The sequence below is a fragment of the Oncorhynchus mykiss genome, chromosome 12 (genome assembly GCF_057628025.1).
Source record: "Oncorhynchus mykiss isolate SJ-2025 chromosome 12, ASM5762802v1, whole genome shotgun sequence".
NCBI classification, from domain to species: domain Eukaryota; kingdom Metazoa; phylum Chordata; class Actinopteri; order Salmoniformes; family Salmonidae; genus Oncorhynchus; species Oncorhynchus mykiss.
The window spans coordinates 38,092,975-38,112,939 of NC_143033.1; the positions used below are offsets into that span (position 1 = coordinate 38,092,975).

At 47.7% G+C, this 19,965-nt stretch overlaps 1 protein-coding gene across 11 annotated transcripts in view; it reads left to right on the forward strand.

Annotated features, from left to right (window-relative positions):
* Nucleotides 1-18,098, forward strand: part of LOC110538892 (homeobox protein cut-like 1) — a 256,649-nt gene extending 238,551 nt beyond the window's left edge. For all 11 annotated transcript variants that reach the window (XM_036937492.2, XM_036937496.2, XM_036937494.2 and 8 more), the window contains 4 exons: nt 9,241-9,540; nt 14,017-14,205; nt 16,217-16,520; nt 16,703-18,098. In XM_036937492.2, coding sequence (XP_036793387.1) covers nt 9,241-9,540; nt 14,017-14,205; nt 16,217-16,520; nt 16,703-17,150 — 1,241 coding nt within the window. In that variant the 3' untranslated portion in view covers nt 17,151-18,098. The remainder of the gene's footprint in view (nt 1-9,240; nt 9,541-14,016; nt 14,206-16,216; nt 16,521-16,702) is intronic.
* Nucleotides 18,099-19,965: the final 1,867 nt, after the last annotated feature.

Below are 19,965 nucleotides of genomic sequence, written 5' to 3' on the forward strand. Positions count from 1 at the left end.
TACATGCTGTACACGCACACACACCACATACCTACTCGCATACATACTGTACATGCACACACCACATACCTACTCACATACATACTGTACACGCACACACCACATACATACTGTACACGCACACATACCTACTCGCATACATACTGTACACACACACATACCTACTCGCATACATACTGTACATGCACACACCACATACCTACTCGCATACATACTGTACACGCACACACCACATACATACTGCACACGCACACATACCTACTCGCATACATACTGTACACGCACACACACACATACTGTACACGCGCACACACACACACATACCTACTCGCATACATACTGTACACGCGCACACACACACACATACCTACTCGCATACATACTGTACACGCACACACACACATACCTACTCGCATACATATTGTACACGCGCACACCTCATACCTACTTGCATACATACTGTACACGCACACACCACATACCTACTCGCATACATATTGTACACGCGCACACCACATACCTACTTGCATACATACTGTACACGCTCACACCACATACCTACTCGCATACATACTGTACACGCACACACCACATACCTACTCGCATACATACTGTACACACACACATACCTACTCGCATACATACTGTACACACACACATACCTACTCGCATACATACTGTACATGCACACACTACATACCTACTCGCATACATACTGTACACGCACACACCACATACCTACTCGCATACATACTGTACACGCACACACCACATACCTACTCGCATACATACTGTACACACACACATACCTACTCGCATACATACTGTACACACACACATACCTACTCGCATACATACTGTACATGCACACACCACATACCTACTCGCATACATACTGTACATGCACACACCACATACCTACTCGCATACATACTGTACACACACATACCTACTCGCATACATACTGTACACACACACATACCTACTCGCATACATACTGTACACACACACATACCTACTCACATACATACTGTACATGCACACACCACATACCTACTCGCATACATACTGTACACGCACACACCACATACCTACTCGCATACATACTGTACACGCACACACACCACATACCTACTCGCATACATACTGTACACGCACACACACCACATACCTACTCGCATACATACTGTACACACACACATACCTACTCGCATACATACTGTACACGCACACACCACATACCGTACGCTTTCTCTGTTGCCTTTCTAACTCACTCTCAAACTCTCCTTGTTCCCAGTCTCAATTTCTATGCAAAAAACTGTCCCAGGAACTGATTGGTTAAGGTTTGGACTGGCTCAGGAAGAGCTGATCCAAGTCTGCTTTCAGAACTGAAAGAAACCGATGCCTCTTACCCAGATTCTTTAAAACTAACCTAAAATTCATCTTTATCAAACAGAAAAAATAATTTCATCTAGATTCAATAAACAGTCTAATTTCGATACAACATTAAAAGGACTAGTGCAAGACTTAGCAACACCATTGAAATCAAAGGCCTGTGGCCTCCACTAATTTCTCATTAGCCAAAGCGTGATAACGTATGTCCTAGGGTGAGGGGGTTTATGGGTAACGCCGCCGTCCCGTCTGAGCTAGTGAGTCCCGGACTGGTCGGAGCTGGAGCTAGCGACCACAGGGATTCTAATTATGACTAGCTAATTAAAGAGTGGGCGCTAGGGAAGTGATGACTGCTAAAAGACAGCCAGGAAGACCCAAGGACATTGTTGTTGCCAGCCACCGTGTTGGTGTTGTTATTGTCCCCAGGTTGATGCGAATAAAGCTACTGTCTAATCAAATTTGGGGCCTCTTTTGCATCGCCGACCCGAGGTAGATCAGTTAAAATGGCACTGGGGTTTTTAACGAAGATGATGAGCTTTTTTTATGCAAAGTCTTCGTGGCTTTTCAAACTAGGTTAGGAGGCAATGAAGAAAGTGTTTGAAGTGTTGGTAAAGATAAGAGAGAACTCTTTCCGTTCAATATCTAAGCCTCTTTTGAACTTGCGAGCTCTTTTCCCGACCGTTGCTGTTTTGTCTGGCCGGTCACCTCGGGGAGTCTTCCAGACAGACAGTGAGATTACTTTCCCAGAATGCTGCAGTGCCCAGTGTGTCTGGGTAGATCTGGAGTCGTCATGGCAGCTCTCTGCTGAGCAACACACAGCGACCCGCTCCACATGACGGCGAGCGGACGCGACATGAGCTTAGCCAGCCTGGTGTGTGTGTGTGTGTTTGTGTGTGTGTTTGTGTGTGTCTGGACTCGTCCTGTGTAAAAACATATCATAGCCGCAATAATGACTGACAGTGAATGGTTTTTGGACTTTGACTAAACCGGACTTAATTTACCCAATCTTAGAAAAAGACCATACACTGCCCCACCAATCCACAGTATCTGTAGAACCATATCTCACTGATACATCTATAGATACACAAAATGGATCAATATTTCCATTCCATCCACATATGCACCACCAGCATGTACGCACTTCATACACTCTGGATCTGGTAAAGGTTGATCTTTTTACAGCGTGCCAGCGCTAGCTAAGCTGACGTCAGCTCATTTGTGGTGATGAAGTGGCACCAGAGGATAGTCAGCCACGCCTCTTAATGAGCGTCTAATGTGAGGGAGCGCCATGCCCCGTTTCCAGAGCTGTCACACCTTCTAGATGAGAGAAGGGGAAGCAGCTCGATGACAAACACACACAGGCCAGGGATGAGGGGGAGGCAAAGGGGGATGGGGGGGATCAGGATGAGGAGGGAGGGCGTTGTGGGGGAGTTGGCGCTCTCTCTCCCGAGGGCCTCCCGCAGCTGTTATAATCAATTACAGCATCAGAACACTGATGTATGATAATTACTTTGAGCCCCCCCCCCCCCCCCCCCCCCCTACGCTCTCTCTTCCCAGACAGACCCCGTCGCGGACGCGCACGCACGCACACCCACTTATAAACACACACACACACACACAGCCTCTCTGCTGTGCAGGGCTACATCACCCCCACCTCTTCCATATATACACACACACCCCTCTCTGTCGGCACCGGGGCGGAGGCATGATGAATTACATTTACTGGCTGTCCTACATTAAGTATCCTTTCTCCATCATTTTCACCACAAATTAGCCACGACAATGTATAGATTAAAGAGATGACTTTAGAACCAGAGAGGGAGATCGGGAACGCAGGGAGGGAGAAAGGGAAAGAGAGAGAGAGAGAGAGAGAGAGAGGGAGGGAGAGAGAGAGGGAGAGAAGATCAGAAATTAATGGCTTTTAAAATGGGCCCGTAGATTAGATAGGCAAGCTGACATTTACATGTCTGTCTGCTTAATCCAGGGCTGGCCAGAAAATGTCAAAGTACATGATGTTCTTGGGATGGGGTTTAATGGGACACTTGTTAGATATGGAGCAGGGCAGGCAGACAGGGCAGGGGAGGCAGACAGGGACAGGGGAGGCAGACAGGGACAGGGGAGGGGAGGCAGACAGACAGGGTAGGGGGGGCAGGGGTGGCAGACAGTGCAGGGCAGGGGAGGCAGACAGTGCAGTGCAGGGGAGGCAGACAGTGCAGTGCAGGGCAGGGGAGGCAGACGGGGCAGGGGAGGCAGACGGGGCAGGGCAGGGGATGCAGACGGGGGGGCAGACGTGGCAGGGGAGGCAGACAGTGCAGGCAGGCGGACAGGGCAGGGGAGGCAGACGGGGCAGGGGAGGCAGACGGGGCAGGGGAGGCAGACGGGGCAGGGGAGGCAGACGGGGCAGGGGAGGCAGACGGGGCAGGGCAGGGGAGGCAGACGGGGCAGGGGAGGCAGACAGACAGGGCAGGGGAGGCAGACAGACAGGGCAGGGGGGGCAGGGGTGGCAGACAGTGCAGGGCAGGGGAGGCAGACAGTGCAGTGCAGGGCAGGGGAGGCAGACAGACAGGGCAGGGGAGGCAGACAGACAGGGCAGGGGGGGCAGGGGTGGCAGACAGTGCAGGGCAGGGGAGGCAGACAGTGCAGTGCAGGGCAGGGGAGGCAGACAGTGCAGTGCAGGGCAGGGGAGGCAGACGGGGCAGGGCAGGGAATGCAGACGGGGGGGGGGGGGGGGACGTGGCAGGGGAGGCAGACAGTGCAGGCAGGCGGACAGGGCAGGGGAGGTGGACGGGGCAGGGGAGGCGGACGGGGCAGAGGAGGCAGACGGGGCAGGGGAGGCAGACGGGGCAGGGGAGGCAGACGGGGCAGGGGAGGCAGACGGGGCAGGGGAGGCAGACGGGGCAGGGGAGGCAGACGGGGCAGGGCAGGGGAGGCAGACGGGGCAGGGCAGACGGGGCAGAGCAGGGGAGGCAGACGGGGCAGGGCAGGGGAGGCAGACAGGGCAGGGGAGGGGAGGGGAGGCAGCCAGGGCAGGGAGGGCAGGGGAGGCAGGGGAGGGGAAGGCATTTCCTGGAATAAGAGGAGAAACCCATACACTGATTCGTATTCTGTCTCACACACATAGACACACTCTCCCCAATAGATACACCCACAGACAAACATAATAAAAACACTTAATCGCACACACATTCTCACACACAAACACACAGACTCTAAGGCAATCACGGCAGTGGGGCCTAAAGTGTGTTAAAAAAAGTTCCATTTGGTGGAATATGTGACTAGCCGGTGTAATGGGCCAGGCTTTAGAAGCCCATAATGCATCTATCACAGGACATTGTCCCAATCTGTGTCTTTGAGCTCTGGCAGAGGGGAGACCACACAGCCCTGTTAAATAGGACAGCCCAGATGGATGGAAGAGAAAGAGATGGAGGGAGAGACAGCTCCATTGTTTATTTACTTCATCCAAATGTATTCTCAGGAACGCATATGGAATGGACTGTAAAATCACTGTGGGAGCACTGTAAAAGTACCCTCTAAAAGCTGTGAAAAGTGATCAAAAGCTTTTAAAACTAACACAAGGCCATATTGTATTAGTTTATACCTCATTGTGTAGGAGTATGTTAGTGTGTTAGTGTATGCTCTTCACCCAGCACATATAATGTCCTCACTGCCCCTCATTAGAACACAGCACAGTTTGCCCAGCTATAAGTAGCCCTCCCCAGAGGTGTGTGTGGAAGCTACATACAGAGTACACACCCTCCAGGTGCCCCTGAGAGAGAGAGAGAGTGTGTGTGTGTGTGTGTAAGGTGAAGTGTTCCCTTCCCCCTCATGTCTCTGCTCATCCTTTCCCCTCAGCGCTAACATGCCCTCACTCTGTCAGGAACACAGATAGATTCACTGGGAAGGGAAACATGAAGGCACACTGTTTATACCGGTGCCAGCTTTATCCCGGACACTAACCAAGGGTCATATGACTACCGTGTTGCATGTTCAACGTTATTTCCAAACGCTTTGTCCGTATATTAAAGTTGAGTGTTAACTCATACAGATATTTGATCTAAAAATGTAGTTTGGGGCGAAATGTAGTGCTGCATTTGCATATGCAAATGTGTATATATATATCTAGTGTAGGCATACATTGGTATTTAAATTGGTGCCACGGTACAGTATCTTTGGAACTAAAAGCCTTTGGTTGCAGTTGAACAGGGCCAGTCATGGAGTAATGTGTTTATCTAAAAGCCAGCGAAAGCCGTTTTAGGTATTTTTAGTGTCACCAGTGTCAGAGTTAAAAGCAGCAGGCAGCTGTACGTCCAGATGCAGCTATCTCTCTCTTTCTCTCTCTCCCTCATCCGCTCTACTATCAATCCATCTTCTGGCGTGAAGACAAAACAGAATGCCCTGTGAGGGAAAGCAGAAAACATTGCCCCCTCTTTCCTCCCCTCCCTCCCTCCCTCCCTCCCTCCCTCCCTCCCTCCCTCCCTCCCTCCCTCCCTCCCTCCCTCCCTCCCTCCCTCCCCCAGTGCAATGTCCCCCTGGGGGCCACTGCGGTACTGACATGGCTGGGCTGTGGGTCACTGGCACCATGTCACAGGACAACCTGTCATGTGGAGAACCCCACCCATCCCAGTCCCCTCCCTCCCTCCTCTGTCCCCCTCTCGTCCCCCTCGCGCCACGCTGCCAGATAAAATGTCACCAGTAGGTTTAGCAAGCCGGGCGGGAGATGCGAGCTGACTGCTTCCCTCCTCCACACACCCAGACACACACCCACATACTCCCCCCTCAGCTGTTTCCCCCAGCACGGCAGGGAGGTAATCACTAGTGACGGCTCCCCTCGGCTGCTCACTTTAGGGCCGCAGCCAGCCGCGCACACACAGAGACACACAGCTCATGCACATACCCTCACACAAATACGCATAACATGCACACGCACCCTCACGCTCACCCCGCACATACGCGTATTCACCACACAACACAGCATACACATACCCCACACACGCACACATACACCCTGCCACACAGGGTGGGCAGAGAGAGGGAAGGAGGGAGAATGGAGGAAGAGAGAGAGCGGGAGCTTCATTTGGAGACTCTGACTCATCAAAATAAGTAATTGTTTTCCCAGACTTCAGAAATCATTTTAGCAAACAACTGAAGCCTTCCTCCTGACCTCGGCTGGGGATAACTGATGACTTGTCCCTCCTGTGCTGTGCTGGCAGCCAGGCACAATGTAGTGTAGGATACCCCTCTCACTGTAGGACTATGTCTGTCTGCTCTATCCGCTACCCTCTCCACAGAGCAGGACAGGAGAAAGTCCTAGTATCGCACACACACACATATACAGTTGAAGTCAGAAGTTTACATGCACTTAAGTTGGAGTCATTAAAACTCGTTTTTCAACCACTCCACAAATTTCTTGTTAACAAACTATAGTTTTGACACAAGTAATTTTTCCAACAATTGTTTACAGACAGATTATTTCACTTATAATTCACTGTATCACAATTCCAGTGGGTCAGAAGTTTACATACACTAAGTTGACTGTTCATTTAAACAGCTTGGAAAATTCCCGAAAATTATGTTATGGCTTTAGAAGCTTCTGATAGCCTAATTGACATCATTTGAGTCAATTGGAGGTGTACCTGTAGATATATTTCAAGGCTGACCTTCAAACTCAGTGCCTCTTTGCTTGACATCATAGGAAATTCAAAAGAAATCAGCCAAGACCTCAGAAAAAAATTGTAGACCTCCACAAGTCTGGTTCATCCTTAGGAGCAATTTCCAAACGCCTGAAGGTACCACGTTCATCTGTACAAACAATAGTACGCAAGTATAAACACCATGGGACCATGCAGCCGTCATACCGCTCAGGAAGGAGACTCGTTCTGTCTCCTAGAGATGATTGTACTTTGGTGCGAAAAGTGCAAATCAATCCCAGAACAACAGCAAAGGACCTTGTGAAGATGCTGGAGGAAACGGGTACAAAAGTATTTATATCCACAATAAAACGAGTCCAATATCGACATAAGCTAAAAGGCCGCTCAGCAAGGAAGAAGCCACTGCTCCAAAACCGCCATAAAAAAGCCAGAATATGGTTTGCAACTGCACATGGGGACAACAATCGTACTTTTTGGAGAAATGTCCTCTGGTCTGATGAAACAAAAATAGAACTGTTTGGCCATAATAACCATTGTTATGTTTGGAGGGAAAAGGGGGAGGCTTGCAAGCCGAAGAACACCATCCCAACCGTGAGGCACGTTTGTGGGGGTGCTTTGCTGCAGGAGGGACTTGTGCACTTCACAAAATAGATGGCATTATGAGGACGAAAAATTATGTGGATATTGAAGTAACATCTCAAGACATCAGTCAGGAAGTTAAAGCTTGGTCGCAAATGAGTCTTCCAAATGGACAATGACCCCAAGCATACTTCCAAAGTTGTGTCAAAATGGCTTAAGGACAACAAAGTCAAGGTATTGGAGTGGCCATCACAAAGCCCTGACCTCACCCTATAGAAAATGTGTGGGCAGAACTGAAAAAGCGTGTGTGAGCAAGGAGGCCTAAAAAAACCTGACTCAATTACACCAGCTCTGTCAGGAGGAATGGGACAAAATTCACCCGGCTTATTGTGGGAAACTTGTGAAAGGCTACCCAAAAGGTTTGACCCAAGTTAAACAATTTAAAGGCAACTCTACCAAATACTAATTGAGTGTATGTAATATTTTGACCCACTGTGAATGTGAAAGAAATAAAATGAAATAAATCATTCTCTCTACTATTATTCAGACATTTCACATTCTTAAATTAAAGTGGTGATCCTAACTGACCTAAAACAGGGAATTTTTACGAGGATTAAATGTCAGGAATTGTGAAAAACTGAGTTAAAATGTATTTGGCTAAGGTGTATGTAAACTTCCGACTTCAACTCTAGCTACACACACGTCAGGGTACACAACGTCCTTCCTTTTTGTAGTCACGGGCCTAGGAGTGCCAAGACGAGCGTGTTGGACATGCTCACCTCATCAGCTCTGAAATGTGACAGACAAGTCCATTTTAATTCACATCAGATGTTTTGTGTTCAAGTTGATTTACTGTAAAGCACGCTGCTTGAGCAGAATCATAAATCTCACTCAGAATGCATACAGCCAACACGTACACACGTATTTGATCTACTGACAGGCGCCTTCCTGTCAATGCAACTCAACGTGCACTTTTCCTACTGAGGCGCAGAGGAAGAAAATTGCACATGCAGTGATTTTCTACTCAACTGCTCCACGTTCTCTCTCTCTCACTCTCACTCTCTCTCTCTCCCCCCCCCCCCCTCTCTGTTCATATCTGACAGACTGCTGTCTCATGGGGAGAGTTGATTGTCCGTGCAATGGGCCATCACACAGCCATTGGGTAGAGGGAGGGGAGTGGGAGGGGGAGCTGGTGGAGATGACAGAATCACAGCGACAAGTTAGCGCCAATCATTCTGTCTGTGTGTGCATGCTGGAATGACTGCTTGTTTGACGGAGCATTGGAGCAGAGTACATGTAGCCCATAGAGTTAGCTAGAGACTAGCTGATAGACAGAATGAGTACTAATGTTGTAGGGGCACTAATGTAGTTGTTGGAAATACAGTAAAAACCTAATTGTACTGAGTTGCTTGTGATTAGAGAATAACTTGGGTCCCAATTCAATCAATTGCAGATTGAGAGTCCCCCCTCCTAAGGGTTTAAATTTTGAATATACATTTTTGTGTTTGTTGTGTTGCTATTGAAATGTGCAAATTTTGAGTGTCCCCCAAAAAATGTAGTTGTCTGTTTTTAACTGCCTGTCTCTCTCTGACCGTTGGTTCTTTCTCTCATGTCTCCACAGAAAACACCCCAAAGACCTCAGCCAGCTGCAGCCCGGCCCCGGAGTCCCCCCTCAGCTCAGCCGAGGAGTCCGTGAAGAGCCTTGGGGAGCAGGGGGGAGGAGGAGGGGGATGTGGAGGAGGATCATCCCAGGTCCCCCTCAGGGAGCCCAGCGAGCCCTCTGAGTCCCAGCCCGGCACGCCACTGCCCGTCCCCGGCCACTCAGGTCTCAGCATCCAGGAGATGGTGGCCATGTCCCCAGAGCTGGACACCTATGTCATCACCAAGAAGGTCAAGGAGGTGCTGACCGACAACAACCTTGGTGAGTTGGAGTGGCGTTATCATACCACTCTGGTCTTGTCTTTCAACAGTCACTTCTTCAAGTCTTCTTTTCCAATTGATCAGCACAACAAAGCATTCAGTTCCCCCCCTTCTCCCCCGAGTTGCGCAACTCGCCTTATTCACCTCGTCTGCTATTAATGTGTCTAGCACCCACCTGGGTGATGCCACGGCAGCCATTTTGTGCCAGAGCATTCACCAGTGACCACACATGAGCTATCGCAGTGGAGAGGTGAGGAGCGATTGTTACATTGTGCCAATGCTACTGTGTACTCCTCACCAAGAAGCACAAACTCCTAACAAGCTTTTCTCCCCTCCCACTGACTAATAATAATTTGTTTAGATTAGAGTTACAACACATTAAACTAATAAGGTTGTGCTGGGTTCGGTGCATGTGTCATCATTGTACGCAGTATCTCCACTCCAGAATGGGGAAATGCTCTTTACCCCACACCAGCGTCATACTGGGCTGCCAAGGCAGACAGGAATAAACCAGTTGCCATGTTCCTCAAGCTGGCCAGCTAGCTCGTTAGTCGTTCCCTCGGCTAAAATTAACCAGCCCAACTATCAACTCACACAGCAAAGGAACAGAGAGCACAGTGTCCACACTGTCCTGGTCGTGCTTAAAGACTAAGTGTTTCCTGGCTAGCCTCTGAGCCAGTTGGATAACGTGGGTCACTTATCTGTTGAACATTGAGTTACAGTATGGTCGATACTATCAGATGATACTAGCCAGATTAATATTGGGACAAAGCCTGGTTGTCATAGGGCTGCGCTCCACCTCGTTCCCAGACCTCTCAATTAGCCCCACAGAGAAGAGCTCCCTCCATCTGTTCCCTAGACCTAGCCACAGCTCACCTCCTCCTCCTCTCCCCTGTCAGGGCAGTGAGGCGGCCAGGGCCAGTGATGGATGGTGTCATTTAGCAGCTCCCTTCAGCCAAACTCCCATGTCTGTCAACTACTGTAGCACTGCACCCTCTTGGCTGGGTTGATGTAAAATGCAATTTTTTCACTTCCTCACCTGAATATTTAAAGGTAATACAAATAGTAATGTGTATAGCCTAGTCACTCTTCTACCTTATATAGTTCACTCCTTGATATCGGTAAGGCAATCAACAATGTAGGTATCCATTTTGGTGTGGCACTCTGTTGGGTGATTTAGGAGCATGATTTCTTCTTCTTTGTAATTCACATGTTTTGAGATTCACACCAACACATGATGCACACAGCCAAATCATTTTTTATAGGACTCGAAGTGGTGCGTGCAAATGTGGCCAATCATTGTGATTTTTGTTTCGCACACGTTTTAGGAAATATGGGCACAAAGGATGCCTCTCAATGAACATGTTTGCGCCTGCTGCTTGTACCCAAATCTAGCTGGTGGTCAATAATGTATTTTCTTAGGTCCTTTGATTTATGGCATTGGAATTGTGTGATTTGATTTAGACCTTAATGGTTCATTAAGAATAGATGAACAAGTTCACCCTTGTACTTGACTTTACTTTCATACACAGGCTGAGCTCCACAGGGCTGCTGTGTGCATCACTGCATCCAATTGCAATAAGAACAGGGCTTGAGGTGTGTGTGTGTGTGTGTGTGTGTGTGTGTGTGTGTACTATAAGAGAGAGTGTGTGTTCGGTGCAAAACAAAGCCCTGTCGGAGTCAGTGAGAGAAGGAAATTGTGAAGCAGCCCTTCCATCTCCGTGCATCACGCACACGCACATACCCCAAGAGATTCTCTCAGCGGGACTAGCGTCACCTGTTCTGTCTCCCAGCCTTATGCTGTCTACTCATCCACTTCTCTTCCCTTTAGAGGAGCTGCTCCCCAAATCCCAGCGCCTTTCAGTAGCGCTTCACATCTCTGCCTCTCTCTCTCACCGCCACGCTGCCTGCCTGCGTTTGTTCAGCTGCCCCAACGCTCAGCTCCCCAGCATGAAACACTGTGAGAAGCACAGTGAAGAGCAACACCACCCTCCCTCCTCGCTGCCAAAGGCATGTTTGAGGGGTCCCCTGGGACATAGTGTGGGGAAATGTAGCTCCGCAGCGCTCTGTGTGAGAGCTCGCCAGCTTTGAAGCCTTTCAAGAACCTGAGGTTCTGCTGTGGTGAATGTTTATGCTGCGAACCGAGAGAGAGGCCTCGGTTGTTGTTTTTTATTTATTTATGTGAATCCAGACCTTTTTTTAATGCCTTTAAAACAACTCAGGCACTCAAACGCAAGTCAAAGACTATTTAAACTGTCTCTTCTCTGATTGAAGTCAGCCACAGTTGCAGCAGACTAAACGCTGCCAACTTCTGATGGCAAGTTTTCAATGCCGCCCTGCCCTGTACCTTGGAAACTTAAAGGACATGTAATGTTGATGCGTGTTCGTGCGTGGAATTCAAGTTTATTCCAATAGCAAGCTAAATGAAAAAAAGGTGAGTTGAATGTTGACAATAGCTTTCCAGATAACATTTTTGTAATGTTACCCGTATAGTTCCCCTAATATTTGAGTGTCCAGTTTTATGTTAGTTAGGGGAGCATTCTAGCTATGTTAGCAAAAACCTTAAGATTACCTTTTTAACGTGTTTTGGTGTTAAAGTTAGGAGCAAATTCCCTTAAAGTCAAGCAGAACTTATCTACACTGAACAGAAATATAAACTCAACATGTAAAGTGTTGGTCCCATGTTTCATGAGCTGAAATAAAAAGTCCCAGAAATGTTGTTTACATCCCTGTTATTGAGCATTTCTCCTTTGCCAAGATAATCCATCCACCTGACAGGTGTGGCATATCAAGAATCTGATTAAACAGTATGATCTTTACACAGGTGCACCTTGTGCTGGGGACAATAAAAGGCCACTTTAAATGTGCAGTTTTGTCACGCAACACATAAAGCTCTTTAGTGGGCCAAACCAAATTCTGATTTGGTGGGCCTGGCTCCCCAGTGGGTGGGTCTGTGCCCTCCAAGACCCACCCATGGCTTCACCCTTGCCCAGTCATGTGAAATCCATAGATTAGGGCCTAATGAATTTATTTAAATTGACTGCGTTTATATTTTTGTTCAGTATGGAACGTGGTTGCAATGTTCTCAGAATACAATATGACATTAAAATATATTGCAAAGAATGTGAGAGTAGGGTGACTCCCCTAGTCGGTATCGAACCCCTAACCACTGTGCCAACAAAGGATGGGCCAGCATATTTAGACTCTGTCCAGAAGTAACCCCTAACAACGTGACAGGCGTAAGCAATAGGGTAAATGCTTTTTTTAAATAAATCTCACCTCTGTTAAAAGTACACTCAAGGAAATAATTTATTGATCATAGTGATTCAGGAGAGTAATTAAAACAGGTTAATATACCCCACCAACCTTTAAAAAACTTTAAAAGTCCTTCAGATGTTGAAATGGGCTAAATCAATGATGAGAAGAGTTAGATGAACTTATACATGATACGGACATGGTGGCATAGCAGGAAGATCAGAGTACCGTGATCCTAGAGGTTGTGAGTTCAAATCCCTGGTGAGGACATGTTGAATGATAATTACTGTAATCATGTATGTCACATATGGAAGTTGAAAACACTATGTTAAAAGAACCGTGTGTGTGAGTATCCCTAACATTGCCAACAGACAAAGAGCTGTGAATAGATCAGTGGTTCTCAGGGCCTTGATTGCCTCTGCAAAGGTAACAAGACGTGATGTGTAATAAATGTTTCTTTGGACACATAAATTAACATTTTGTGTTTGGTGGGATATTAGTGGAATATTCTCCTAACCCTCAGAAAACACATGGGCCTCCCAAGTGGCGCAGCGGTCTAAGGCACTGCATCGCAGGGCTTGAGGTGTCACGACAGACCCGGTTTTGATCCCAGCCTGTGTCACAGCCGGCTGTGACCGGGAGACCCATGAGGCAGCGCACAATTGGCACAGCATCGTTCGGGTTAGGGGAGGGTTTGGCCAGCTGGGCTGTCCTCGTCCCATCGCACTCTCGCAACTTTTTGTGGCGGGGTGGGTCGGACGCCTGCAAGCTGACTTCGGTCGCCAGTTGTACGGTGTTTCCTCCGACACATTGGTGCAGCTGGCTTCTGGGTTAAACTCGCAGTGTGTCAAGAAGCAGTGCGGCTTGGCAGGGTCTTGTTTTGCAGGGCGCAGGGCGCATGGCTCTCGACCTTCACCTCACCTCTCAAGTTGCAGCGATGGGACAAGACTGTAACTTCCATTTGGATATCAAAAAGGTGTAAAAGTACCAAAAAAATCTATAAAATGAAAAACAACTGGACACATGAATGCTTGTTGTTAACTGGGTCATGCCCTAATTATCATCCTTTTTATAAATGATTATTCTTACAAATATTGCTCTATCCATACTTCAGGCGATGTGGTCTACTGATTCTAGTTGTCTTCTAGTGACGGTCCTCTCTGTCCTTCTCTGAGTTGTGAATCTAACCCCCTCCTCTCTTTCTGATCCCCCCTCCCCCCAGGTCAGCGTCTGTTTGGGGAAACCATCCTGGGTCTGACTCAGGGCTCGGTATCTGACCTGCTGGCGAGGCCCAAGCCCTGGCACAAGCTCAGCCTGAAAGGACGCGAGCCCTTCGTCCGCATGCAGCTCTGGCTCCAGGACCCACGCAACGTGGAGAAACTCATGGACATGAAACGCATGGAGAAGAAAGGTACTCCTTTTTTCCTTCCCTCTTTCCTCCATCTCTCTGTTTATTTTTACCTCCCTCCCTACCTCACCGCTGTAACCTAGCCCCTTATCCTTTTATACATCTGAATCTAAAATGGTTAAAGCCAAGGGAAAGTATGGCATTTTCCCCGCCTGGCACTCAGAATTTGTGCCATGTTGTCCTTAGATGGGATTTAGAGTTGGGCATGAGTCTGTCCTTCATGTCCTATGTCTTTGCTTTCAAGACAGAGGCTAGGATAGAGAGAACACTGATGTAGCTACAAGCTAGCTACCTCCATAGGCCATGTTTTTACCCACCAACATCTGTCCCTGTACCCCTCCCTGGGAGTGTACCATCCCTCAAGGCCGCCAGGCAACCGTCCTAAACACTCTGTGGGACTTGAAGTAGAGAGAATAAAGTAAAACAAGATGGCAAGAGAGAATGAGATGGCGTGAGAGGACGAGCTAGCGAACAAGGAGGAGGGACGGAGAGGAAGAAGAGCATGGGGGGAGGCATTTCTGATTGCTCTTTTTCCTCCTCTAATAGCCCAGATGTGTCCCCGGGCTGCCGAGTCAAACAGCACATGCCCAGTGCTCCTGGTTAAAAAGAAAAGGGGGTGGAGACGTGTGTGTGTGTGTCGGAGGGGTGGGGGATATGTGTTTCTCAACGCTGTCGAGATCAATCTGGGCACGAGACGTCAACGCTCTCATCAGACATGACGGGCCCCAGTCTCTCCGGGGCCTGCTTATTCAAAGTCCAATGCACTCATCAGAGCACCCTTTTCTCTCCTTCCCGCTCTCCACTCCTCCTCCCCCTCCCTTTCTCCATAAGCAAAGTGAACATTCTTGGAGTGATTAGGCCATTAACACTTCTCCCGGGGTAAAAGTGGCATATATTGGTCCTCCGTTGGGGCTGGGGCTGACGCTAGGCTGGTTATGAGTCAAAGCCCAGTCTGGCGAAGTGTGTTCGGGTAGCGTCACCGTAGCGAAGCACGGAGGATAACTGCAGGGAGACTCCTCATTAGCCTGCTAACACTACGGCCTGGATGTTCTTTTCCCTGCCTAAACCCCCGACCAGGCGACAGGGACTTCTGCTCATAACACAGCTATGGCTACGGGGTTTTGCACTCTGTATGCATGATGATAATGATGTGTGTTTTATATAGTGCTTTTCGTTAGGTCTAAAAGCACTTAAAAGTGTATGGTCAAATGATAGAGCGGCTGATATGGATGGGTATTAAGGCGTAATGGAAGCTCTGTTTCCCCTTAACAGATTATCTTGGATAAGCTTAACACTAACCCAGTCCTCTCCTCACTATAACCAATTTGAAGGTAAAAAAAAAACAAAAAACGAGGCTGACCTATCAGCACTTAAGTAAACTCGTCATACATCTCAAGCTAAAGGGTAACAGGTTAGCCAATAGCCATTAACCATTAGCATGTTGAAGCTAGCATTAAATGTACAGTCATGGAGCCTTTTGTTTTAGATTATTAAGTGTTGCTGCTATATATATATATATGAAGACGTATCATAAATCATGTTTATGTTTTGGTCCATAATGTGACTTATCTGTTACTTCCATGTCACACATGCCATGTGAACATGTTTAAACGTATCAAGCAGGTCTCGAGAGGAGTCAAACAGTCAATTTCCTCTTTCAATTGTTCTTTCTGATGGGGAATCTGTCTCCTGAGCATGTGTATGGTAATACTGCCCCCTGATGGCAATGTTTATCTTTGATTTTGTGACTCTTGTATTAGAGTATTTAGCTACACCTGTGAACCTTATAAAAGATCACATCCACATTTGTTGAATGCTGTAGTATTTCAGTTGCTGTGGACAGATATCATGTTGTCATGTTGCTTGTGTGAATTTAAAGTGGAATTCAAAGCCCTGTCAGGCAAGTCTACATGGAGTTTACATGGCATCCTCGTACTATAGTTAACCCTTCCATCTCTCTCTGTAGAGAGCTCATATATTTTCAACCCTTTGCCCTCCCATCTCTCCCCGCCAGCGTACATGAAGCGGCGCCACAGCTCTGTGAGCGAGAGCCAGACGGCGGACAGTGGTGGCCTGTCAGGGGGAGACTTCAGCCAGGGGGGCAGCCCCCAGCACGGCCTCGGCCACCACCTGCACCAGCAGCAGCCTCCCCAGCAGCACCTGAAGAAGGCCCGTGTGGTGCTGGCCCCCGAGGAGAAGGAGGCCCTGAAGAGGGCCTACCAGCAGAAGCCCTACCCCTCGCCCAAGACCATTGAGGAGCTGGCGTCACAGCTCAATCTCAAAACCAGCACCGTCATCAACTGGTTCCACAACTATAGGTGGGTGGAGAGAACCAGGGGGAGAAGGCTGGGAATGGATGCAGATCTGGATCTAAATAGTTTTTCATTTTATTCCAAATACTTGCTTTTTTCTGTGTTGATGTGAGAGACTCCCAGCTATGTGTCTGTGTCTGACTGAGGGATGTTGGGGTTCCTCTGCTCTCTTTCTCTCTGGCCTCCAGGTCTCGTATCCGACGGGAGCTTTTCATCGAGGAGATCCAGCGAGGTGAGGGCGGCTCCCCGTCCACCAGGGCGGGCAAGGCCAGTGAGGGCGACAGCTGTGACGGTACCGAGTCAGATGGCACAGTGGAGGGCACACGCCCCGGCCACGAGCACCACCCGGCCTCAGAAGGCGAGGGGGGGTCCGACCACAGAGACGACGGCACCACGTCAGCCACTGGCAGCAACGCTGCAGGTACCAGCGGCCACCACAAGGGCGGCGCCCTGGACAGCCTGTTCAGCTTCCCCGAGAGCACCCATGTTTCTTCTGCGTCTGTTGCCACCACCACTGCTGCCCGCAACCCCCGCGACAGCAGCCTGCGTAAGAAGAAAGCCGCCAACCTCAATAATATCATCCACCGCCTGGAGAAGGCTGCCGGTAAAGACGAGCCCCACGAGTGGGAGTTCTGATACGGTACCCCCTGCTGCTGGAGAGTGAGAGTTACTATTTTTCTAGTGCCCTGACTGCACAGTTCCAAGGCCAAGACTGGAGCAGTGCTGCCAGAGAGGAACTGGCATCTTTTACGACTTTTCATATCAAAGAGGGTTCATAGATTTTTTTCAAGAAGCGAAACAACAGCAACAACCTGGCTTTGTTTGGAGATAAAGCACTTAACAGCCCTGCTGGCCACAGGGCCCTAACACCACCGGCCAAAGGTGCGGAAGAGACAAAAGACTTGCGCTACTCACAAAGGAGCGTCACTCCACAGGAGGATACTGTCACGAGAAGCAATTATGTGTTTTATTTGTGTGCGTGTGTGTGTGTGTGTTTCCCTTTGAGAGATTTATTCACCACCTCAAAGTTTTTCTAACCTTGTTCGCTCAGTGAGTTTTCACATCTAGTAGACTAACTGTTACAATGTTTTCCCTTTTTTCTGTTTTCTAAGAGGTTCTTTCTCCTCATAACTCCATTGCAGTTCTTTGGCTTTCTGATAGGATCGTCAAACAAAAAAAGAGAATGAAAAGCCAAGCATTTAGAAAATTAGTCTGCAGGAGAGGAGAACCCTTTCCCAAGCAATGTTCCTTTCTGTGCCCCAAAAGCTGCCATGTAATGGCACTGGAACTCTTAATATGCTATCCACTCTATTGAGAAAATAATTAACATTTTTATAAAATTATTTTTCTCCTCTGAGAAAGAAAAAAAAACTTTATAGCAATTTGGTTGCCACTAAGAGATTGCACAGTCGGTCGACTTTAAACAATGCTATTTTAGATTCCTAAATATTTGGGAAGGGTAAAATCTGAAGTGAAATACTCATTATCAGTTGAAAGGAACTTTGAAAAAAAAGTATCACTTTAATTCACAGTTTTTCAACGTACAACATAAAATGCAACGGTCATGTCAGGAAAAAGGAAAAATCCGAAAAACATCTTGTGGTAGCTTACTTTGTGTTCTTTCTCGTGGGTGATCTAGAAGCTCTTTGATAAGTAGTGTACATTTCTTTCATAGCTTTAACTGACTTCCGGGGGACGCCATTTTGGTGGCACCGGGAGCGTTTGTTTAATACACTCCATTTTAGGCCAAAATCAGGTTTGAGAAAAAAAGAAAAGAAACAAAAAAGTTGTATACAAGTTCATGGAGAAAAAAAACTATTTCAGTCTAGATATAAAAAAATAATAAAAAAGTTGCAAACTTGCTTTTTAACCTATTTTAACCACAAAAACCACACTATTAAGACCTCAGAACCAGGGTGTACAGTAGAGCCGACGGCCGCTGCACTTCACAGCCTGGCCCTCGGATGGGGAGGCTTGCGTTTCATTGGGTGAAAAAGCCAGGAGATGCACAGCTCACTTTACTGTATATTCCAAGCATCTGGCTCTTTTGCTCTCAACTCTTTACCTACGGTTGTGTGTATATTTGTACATTGTAAAAAGACAGAAAAGAAAGACAAGAAACCCCAGCTGTTGTGTGTCGGTCCTCACATGCGGTGCACTACGAGTCTGAGGAAGAGATGGACTCTCCTCTGCTTGTGTGTTCCCATACAGAGCTACAAGACTGACCTGGTCATGGTCAACCAGTCACACGTCCCTCCTTTAAGACCCTTTGACATATATTCTCCACAGGCTGCCATGTTGTGTTGCGCAGAGGTCAAGAGGTCAAATGTACCAAACAGTGCCACGGCTTAGTAGAGATATTTCAAGGTACATTTTTACTAATTGAATAACCAACACCAAAAGTTATATCCAAAGTACTGTCGATGTGACAAAGCCCCATCCAATTTGGTTGTCTCTTTCAAAGTCAAGCTGATTCTCCCACCAATCTTGATGCGCTTACTCATTATATTATGACCAGTTTTATGATCAATTCATGACTGTTACGTAGCATCTCCATTCTCCACTGGTCACAACAAGTCCTCTTACTTTCAGCTGTAACTCTTGGCCTGCCCCATGTGAATATATCTCAGAGGTTAAGATCACTTGACACGGGTCAATGGAAGAAAACAAAGACATTAGTTTTATACTTAACCCTCAACCCACCCTCCCTTCCCCAGATATGGTAGAACGTTAGACCCCCCCCCCCCCGCACACATCGCAACCTCTTCCCTTTTCCCCCTTTCCTCCTCCTATGCCACAAGCTCACAGTGCCTGCCCGCCCACTGCCTCTCCCTGTGTGTTTGAGTGTGTGAGAGCACACACGTACGTGTACACAAGTAGGCGTGTGTGATTTCTGTATCCACGTACCGTAAGAAGGGGGTGTGAGGGTGTGAGCGAGGACTAGCTTCTCTGCTCTGCCATACACACCCTTGAGTGTGTGTGTGTCTGTGTGTTTTATAAGTCTGTGTGGCTTTGATTTGTATATACCTGCACACACGTAGAGTGCACAACTGCCACTCTTTGTTTCTTCTAAGCTGTTTTCTAAATGACACGGCTTACGGCATAGCAGACTCACAAATACAGTAGGTCCCCTTTATTGCCATATTAAAGACAAGCAGTAGATCACTTCAACAAAGTTTTTTTGTTTCATGTTTTTGTTATGCTTATTTATAGGTGCTGTATTTTACATTTTAATGTCTTATTTGATTTCTGTTCATTATTGTTGTTATTATTGTATGGAAGGGACTATAAGGGGTCATATAATATTTTTTTTTGACTGATAGACTGCCGGCAGTATTGGGTTATACGTACGAGATTTAGTTGTCATACATGTATATTTAGTGATCTTTGAAGACGTTTTGACAGTGTCATTTATGTTGTTTGAGCTGAAATGGGAGAGCACACCCGACAA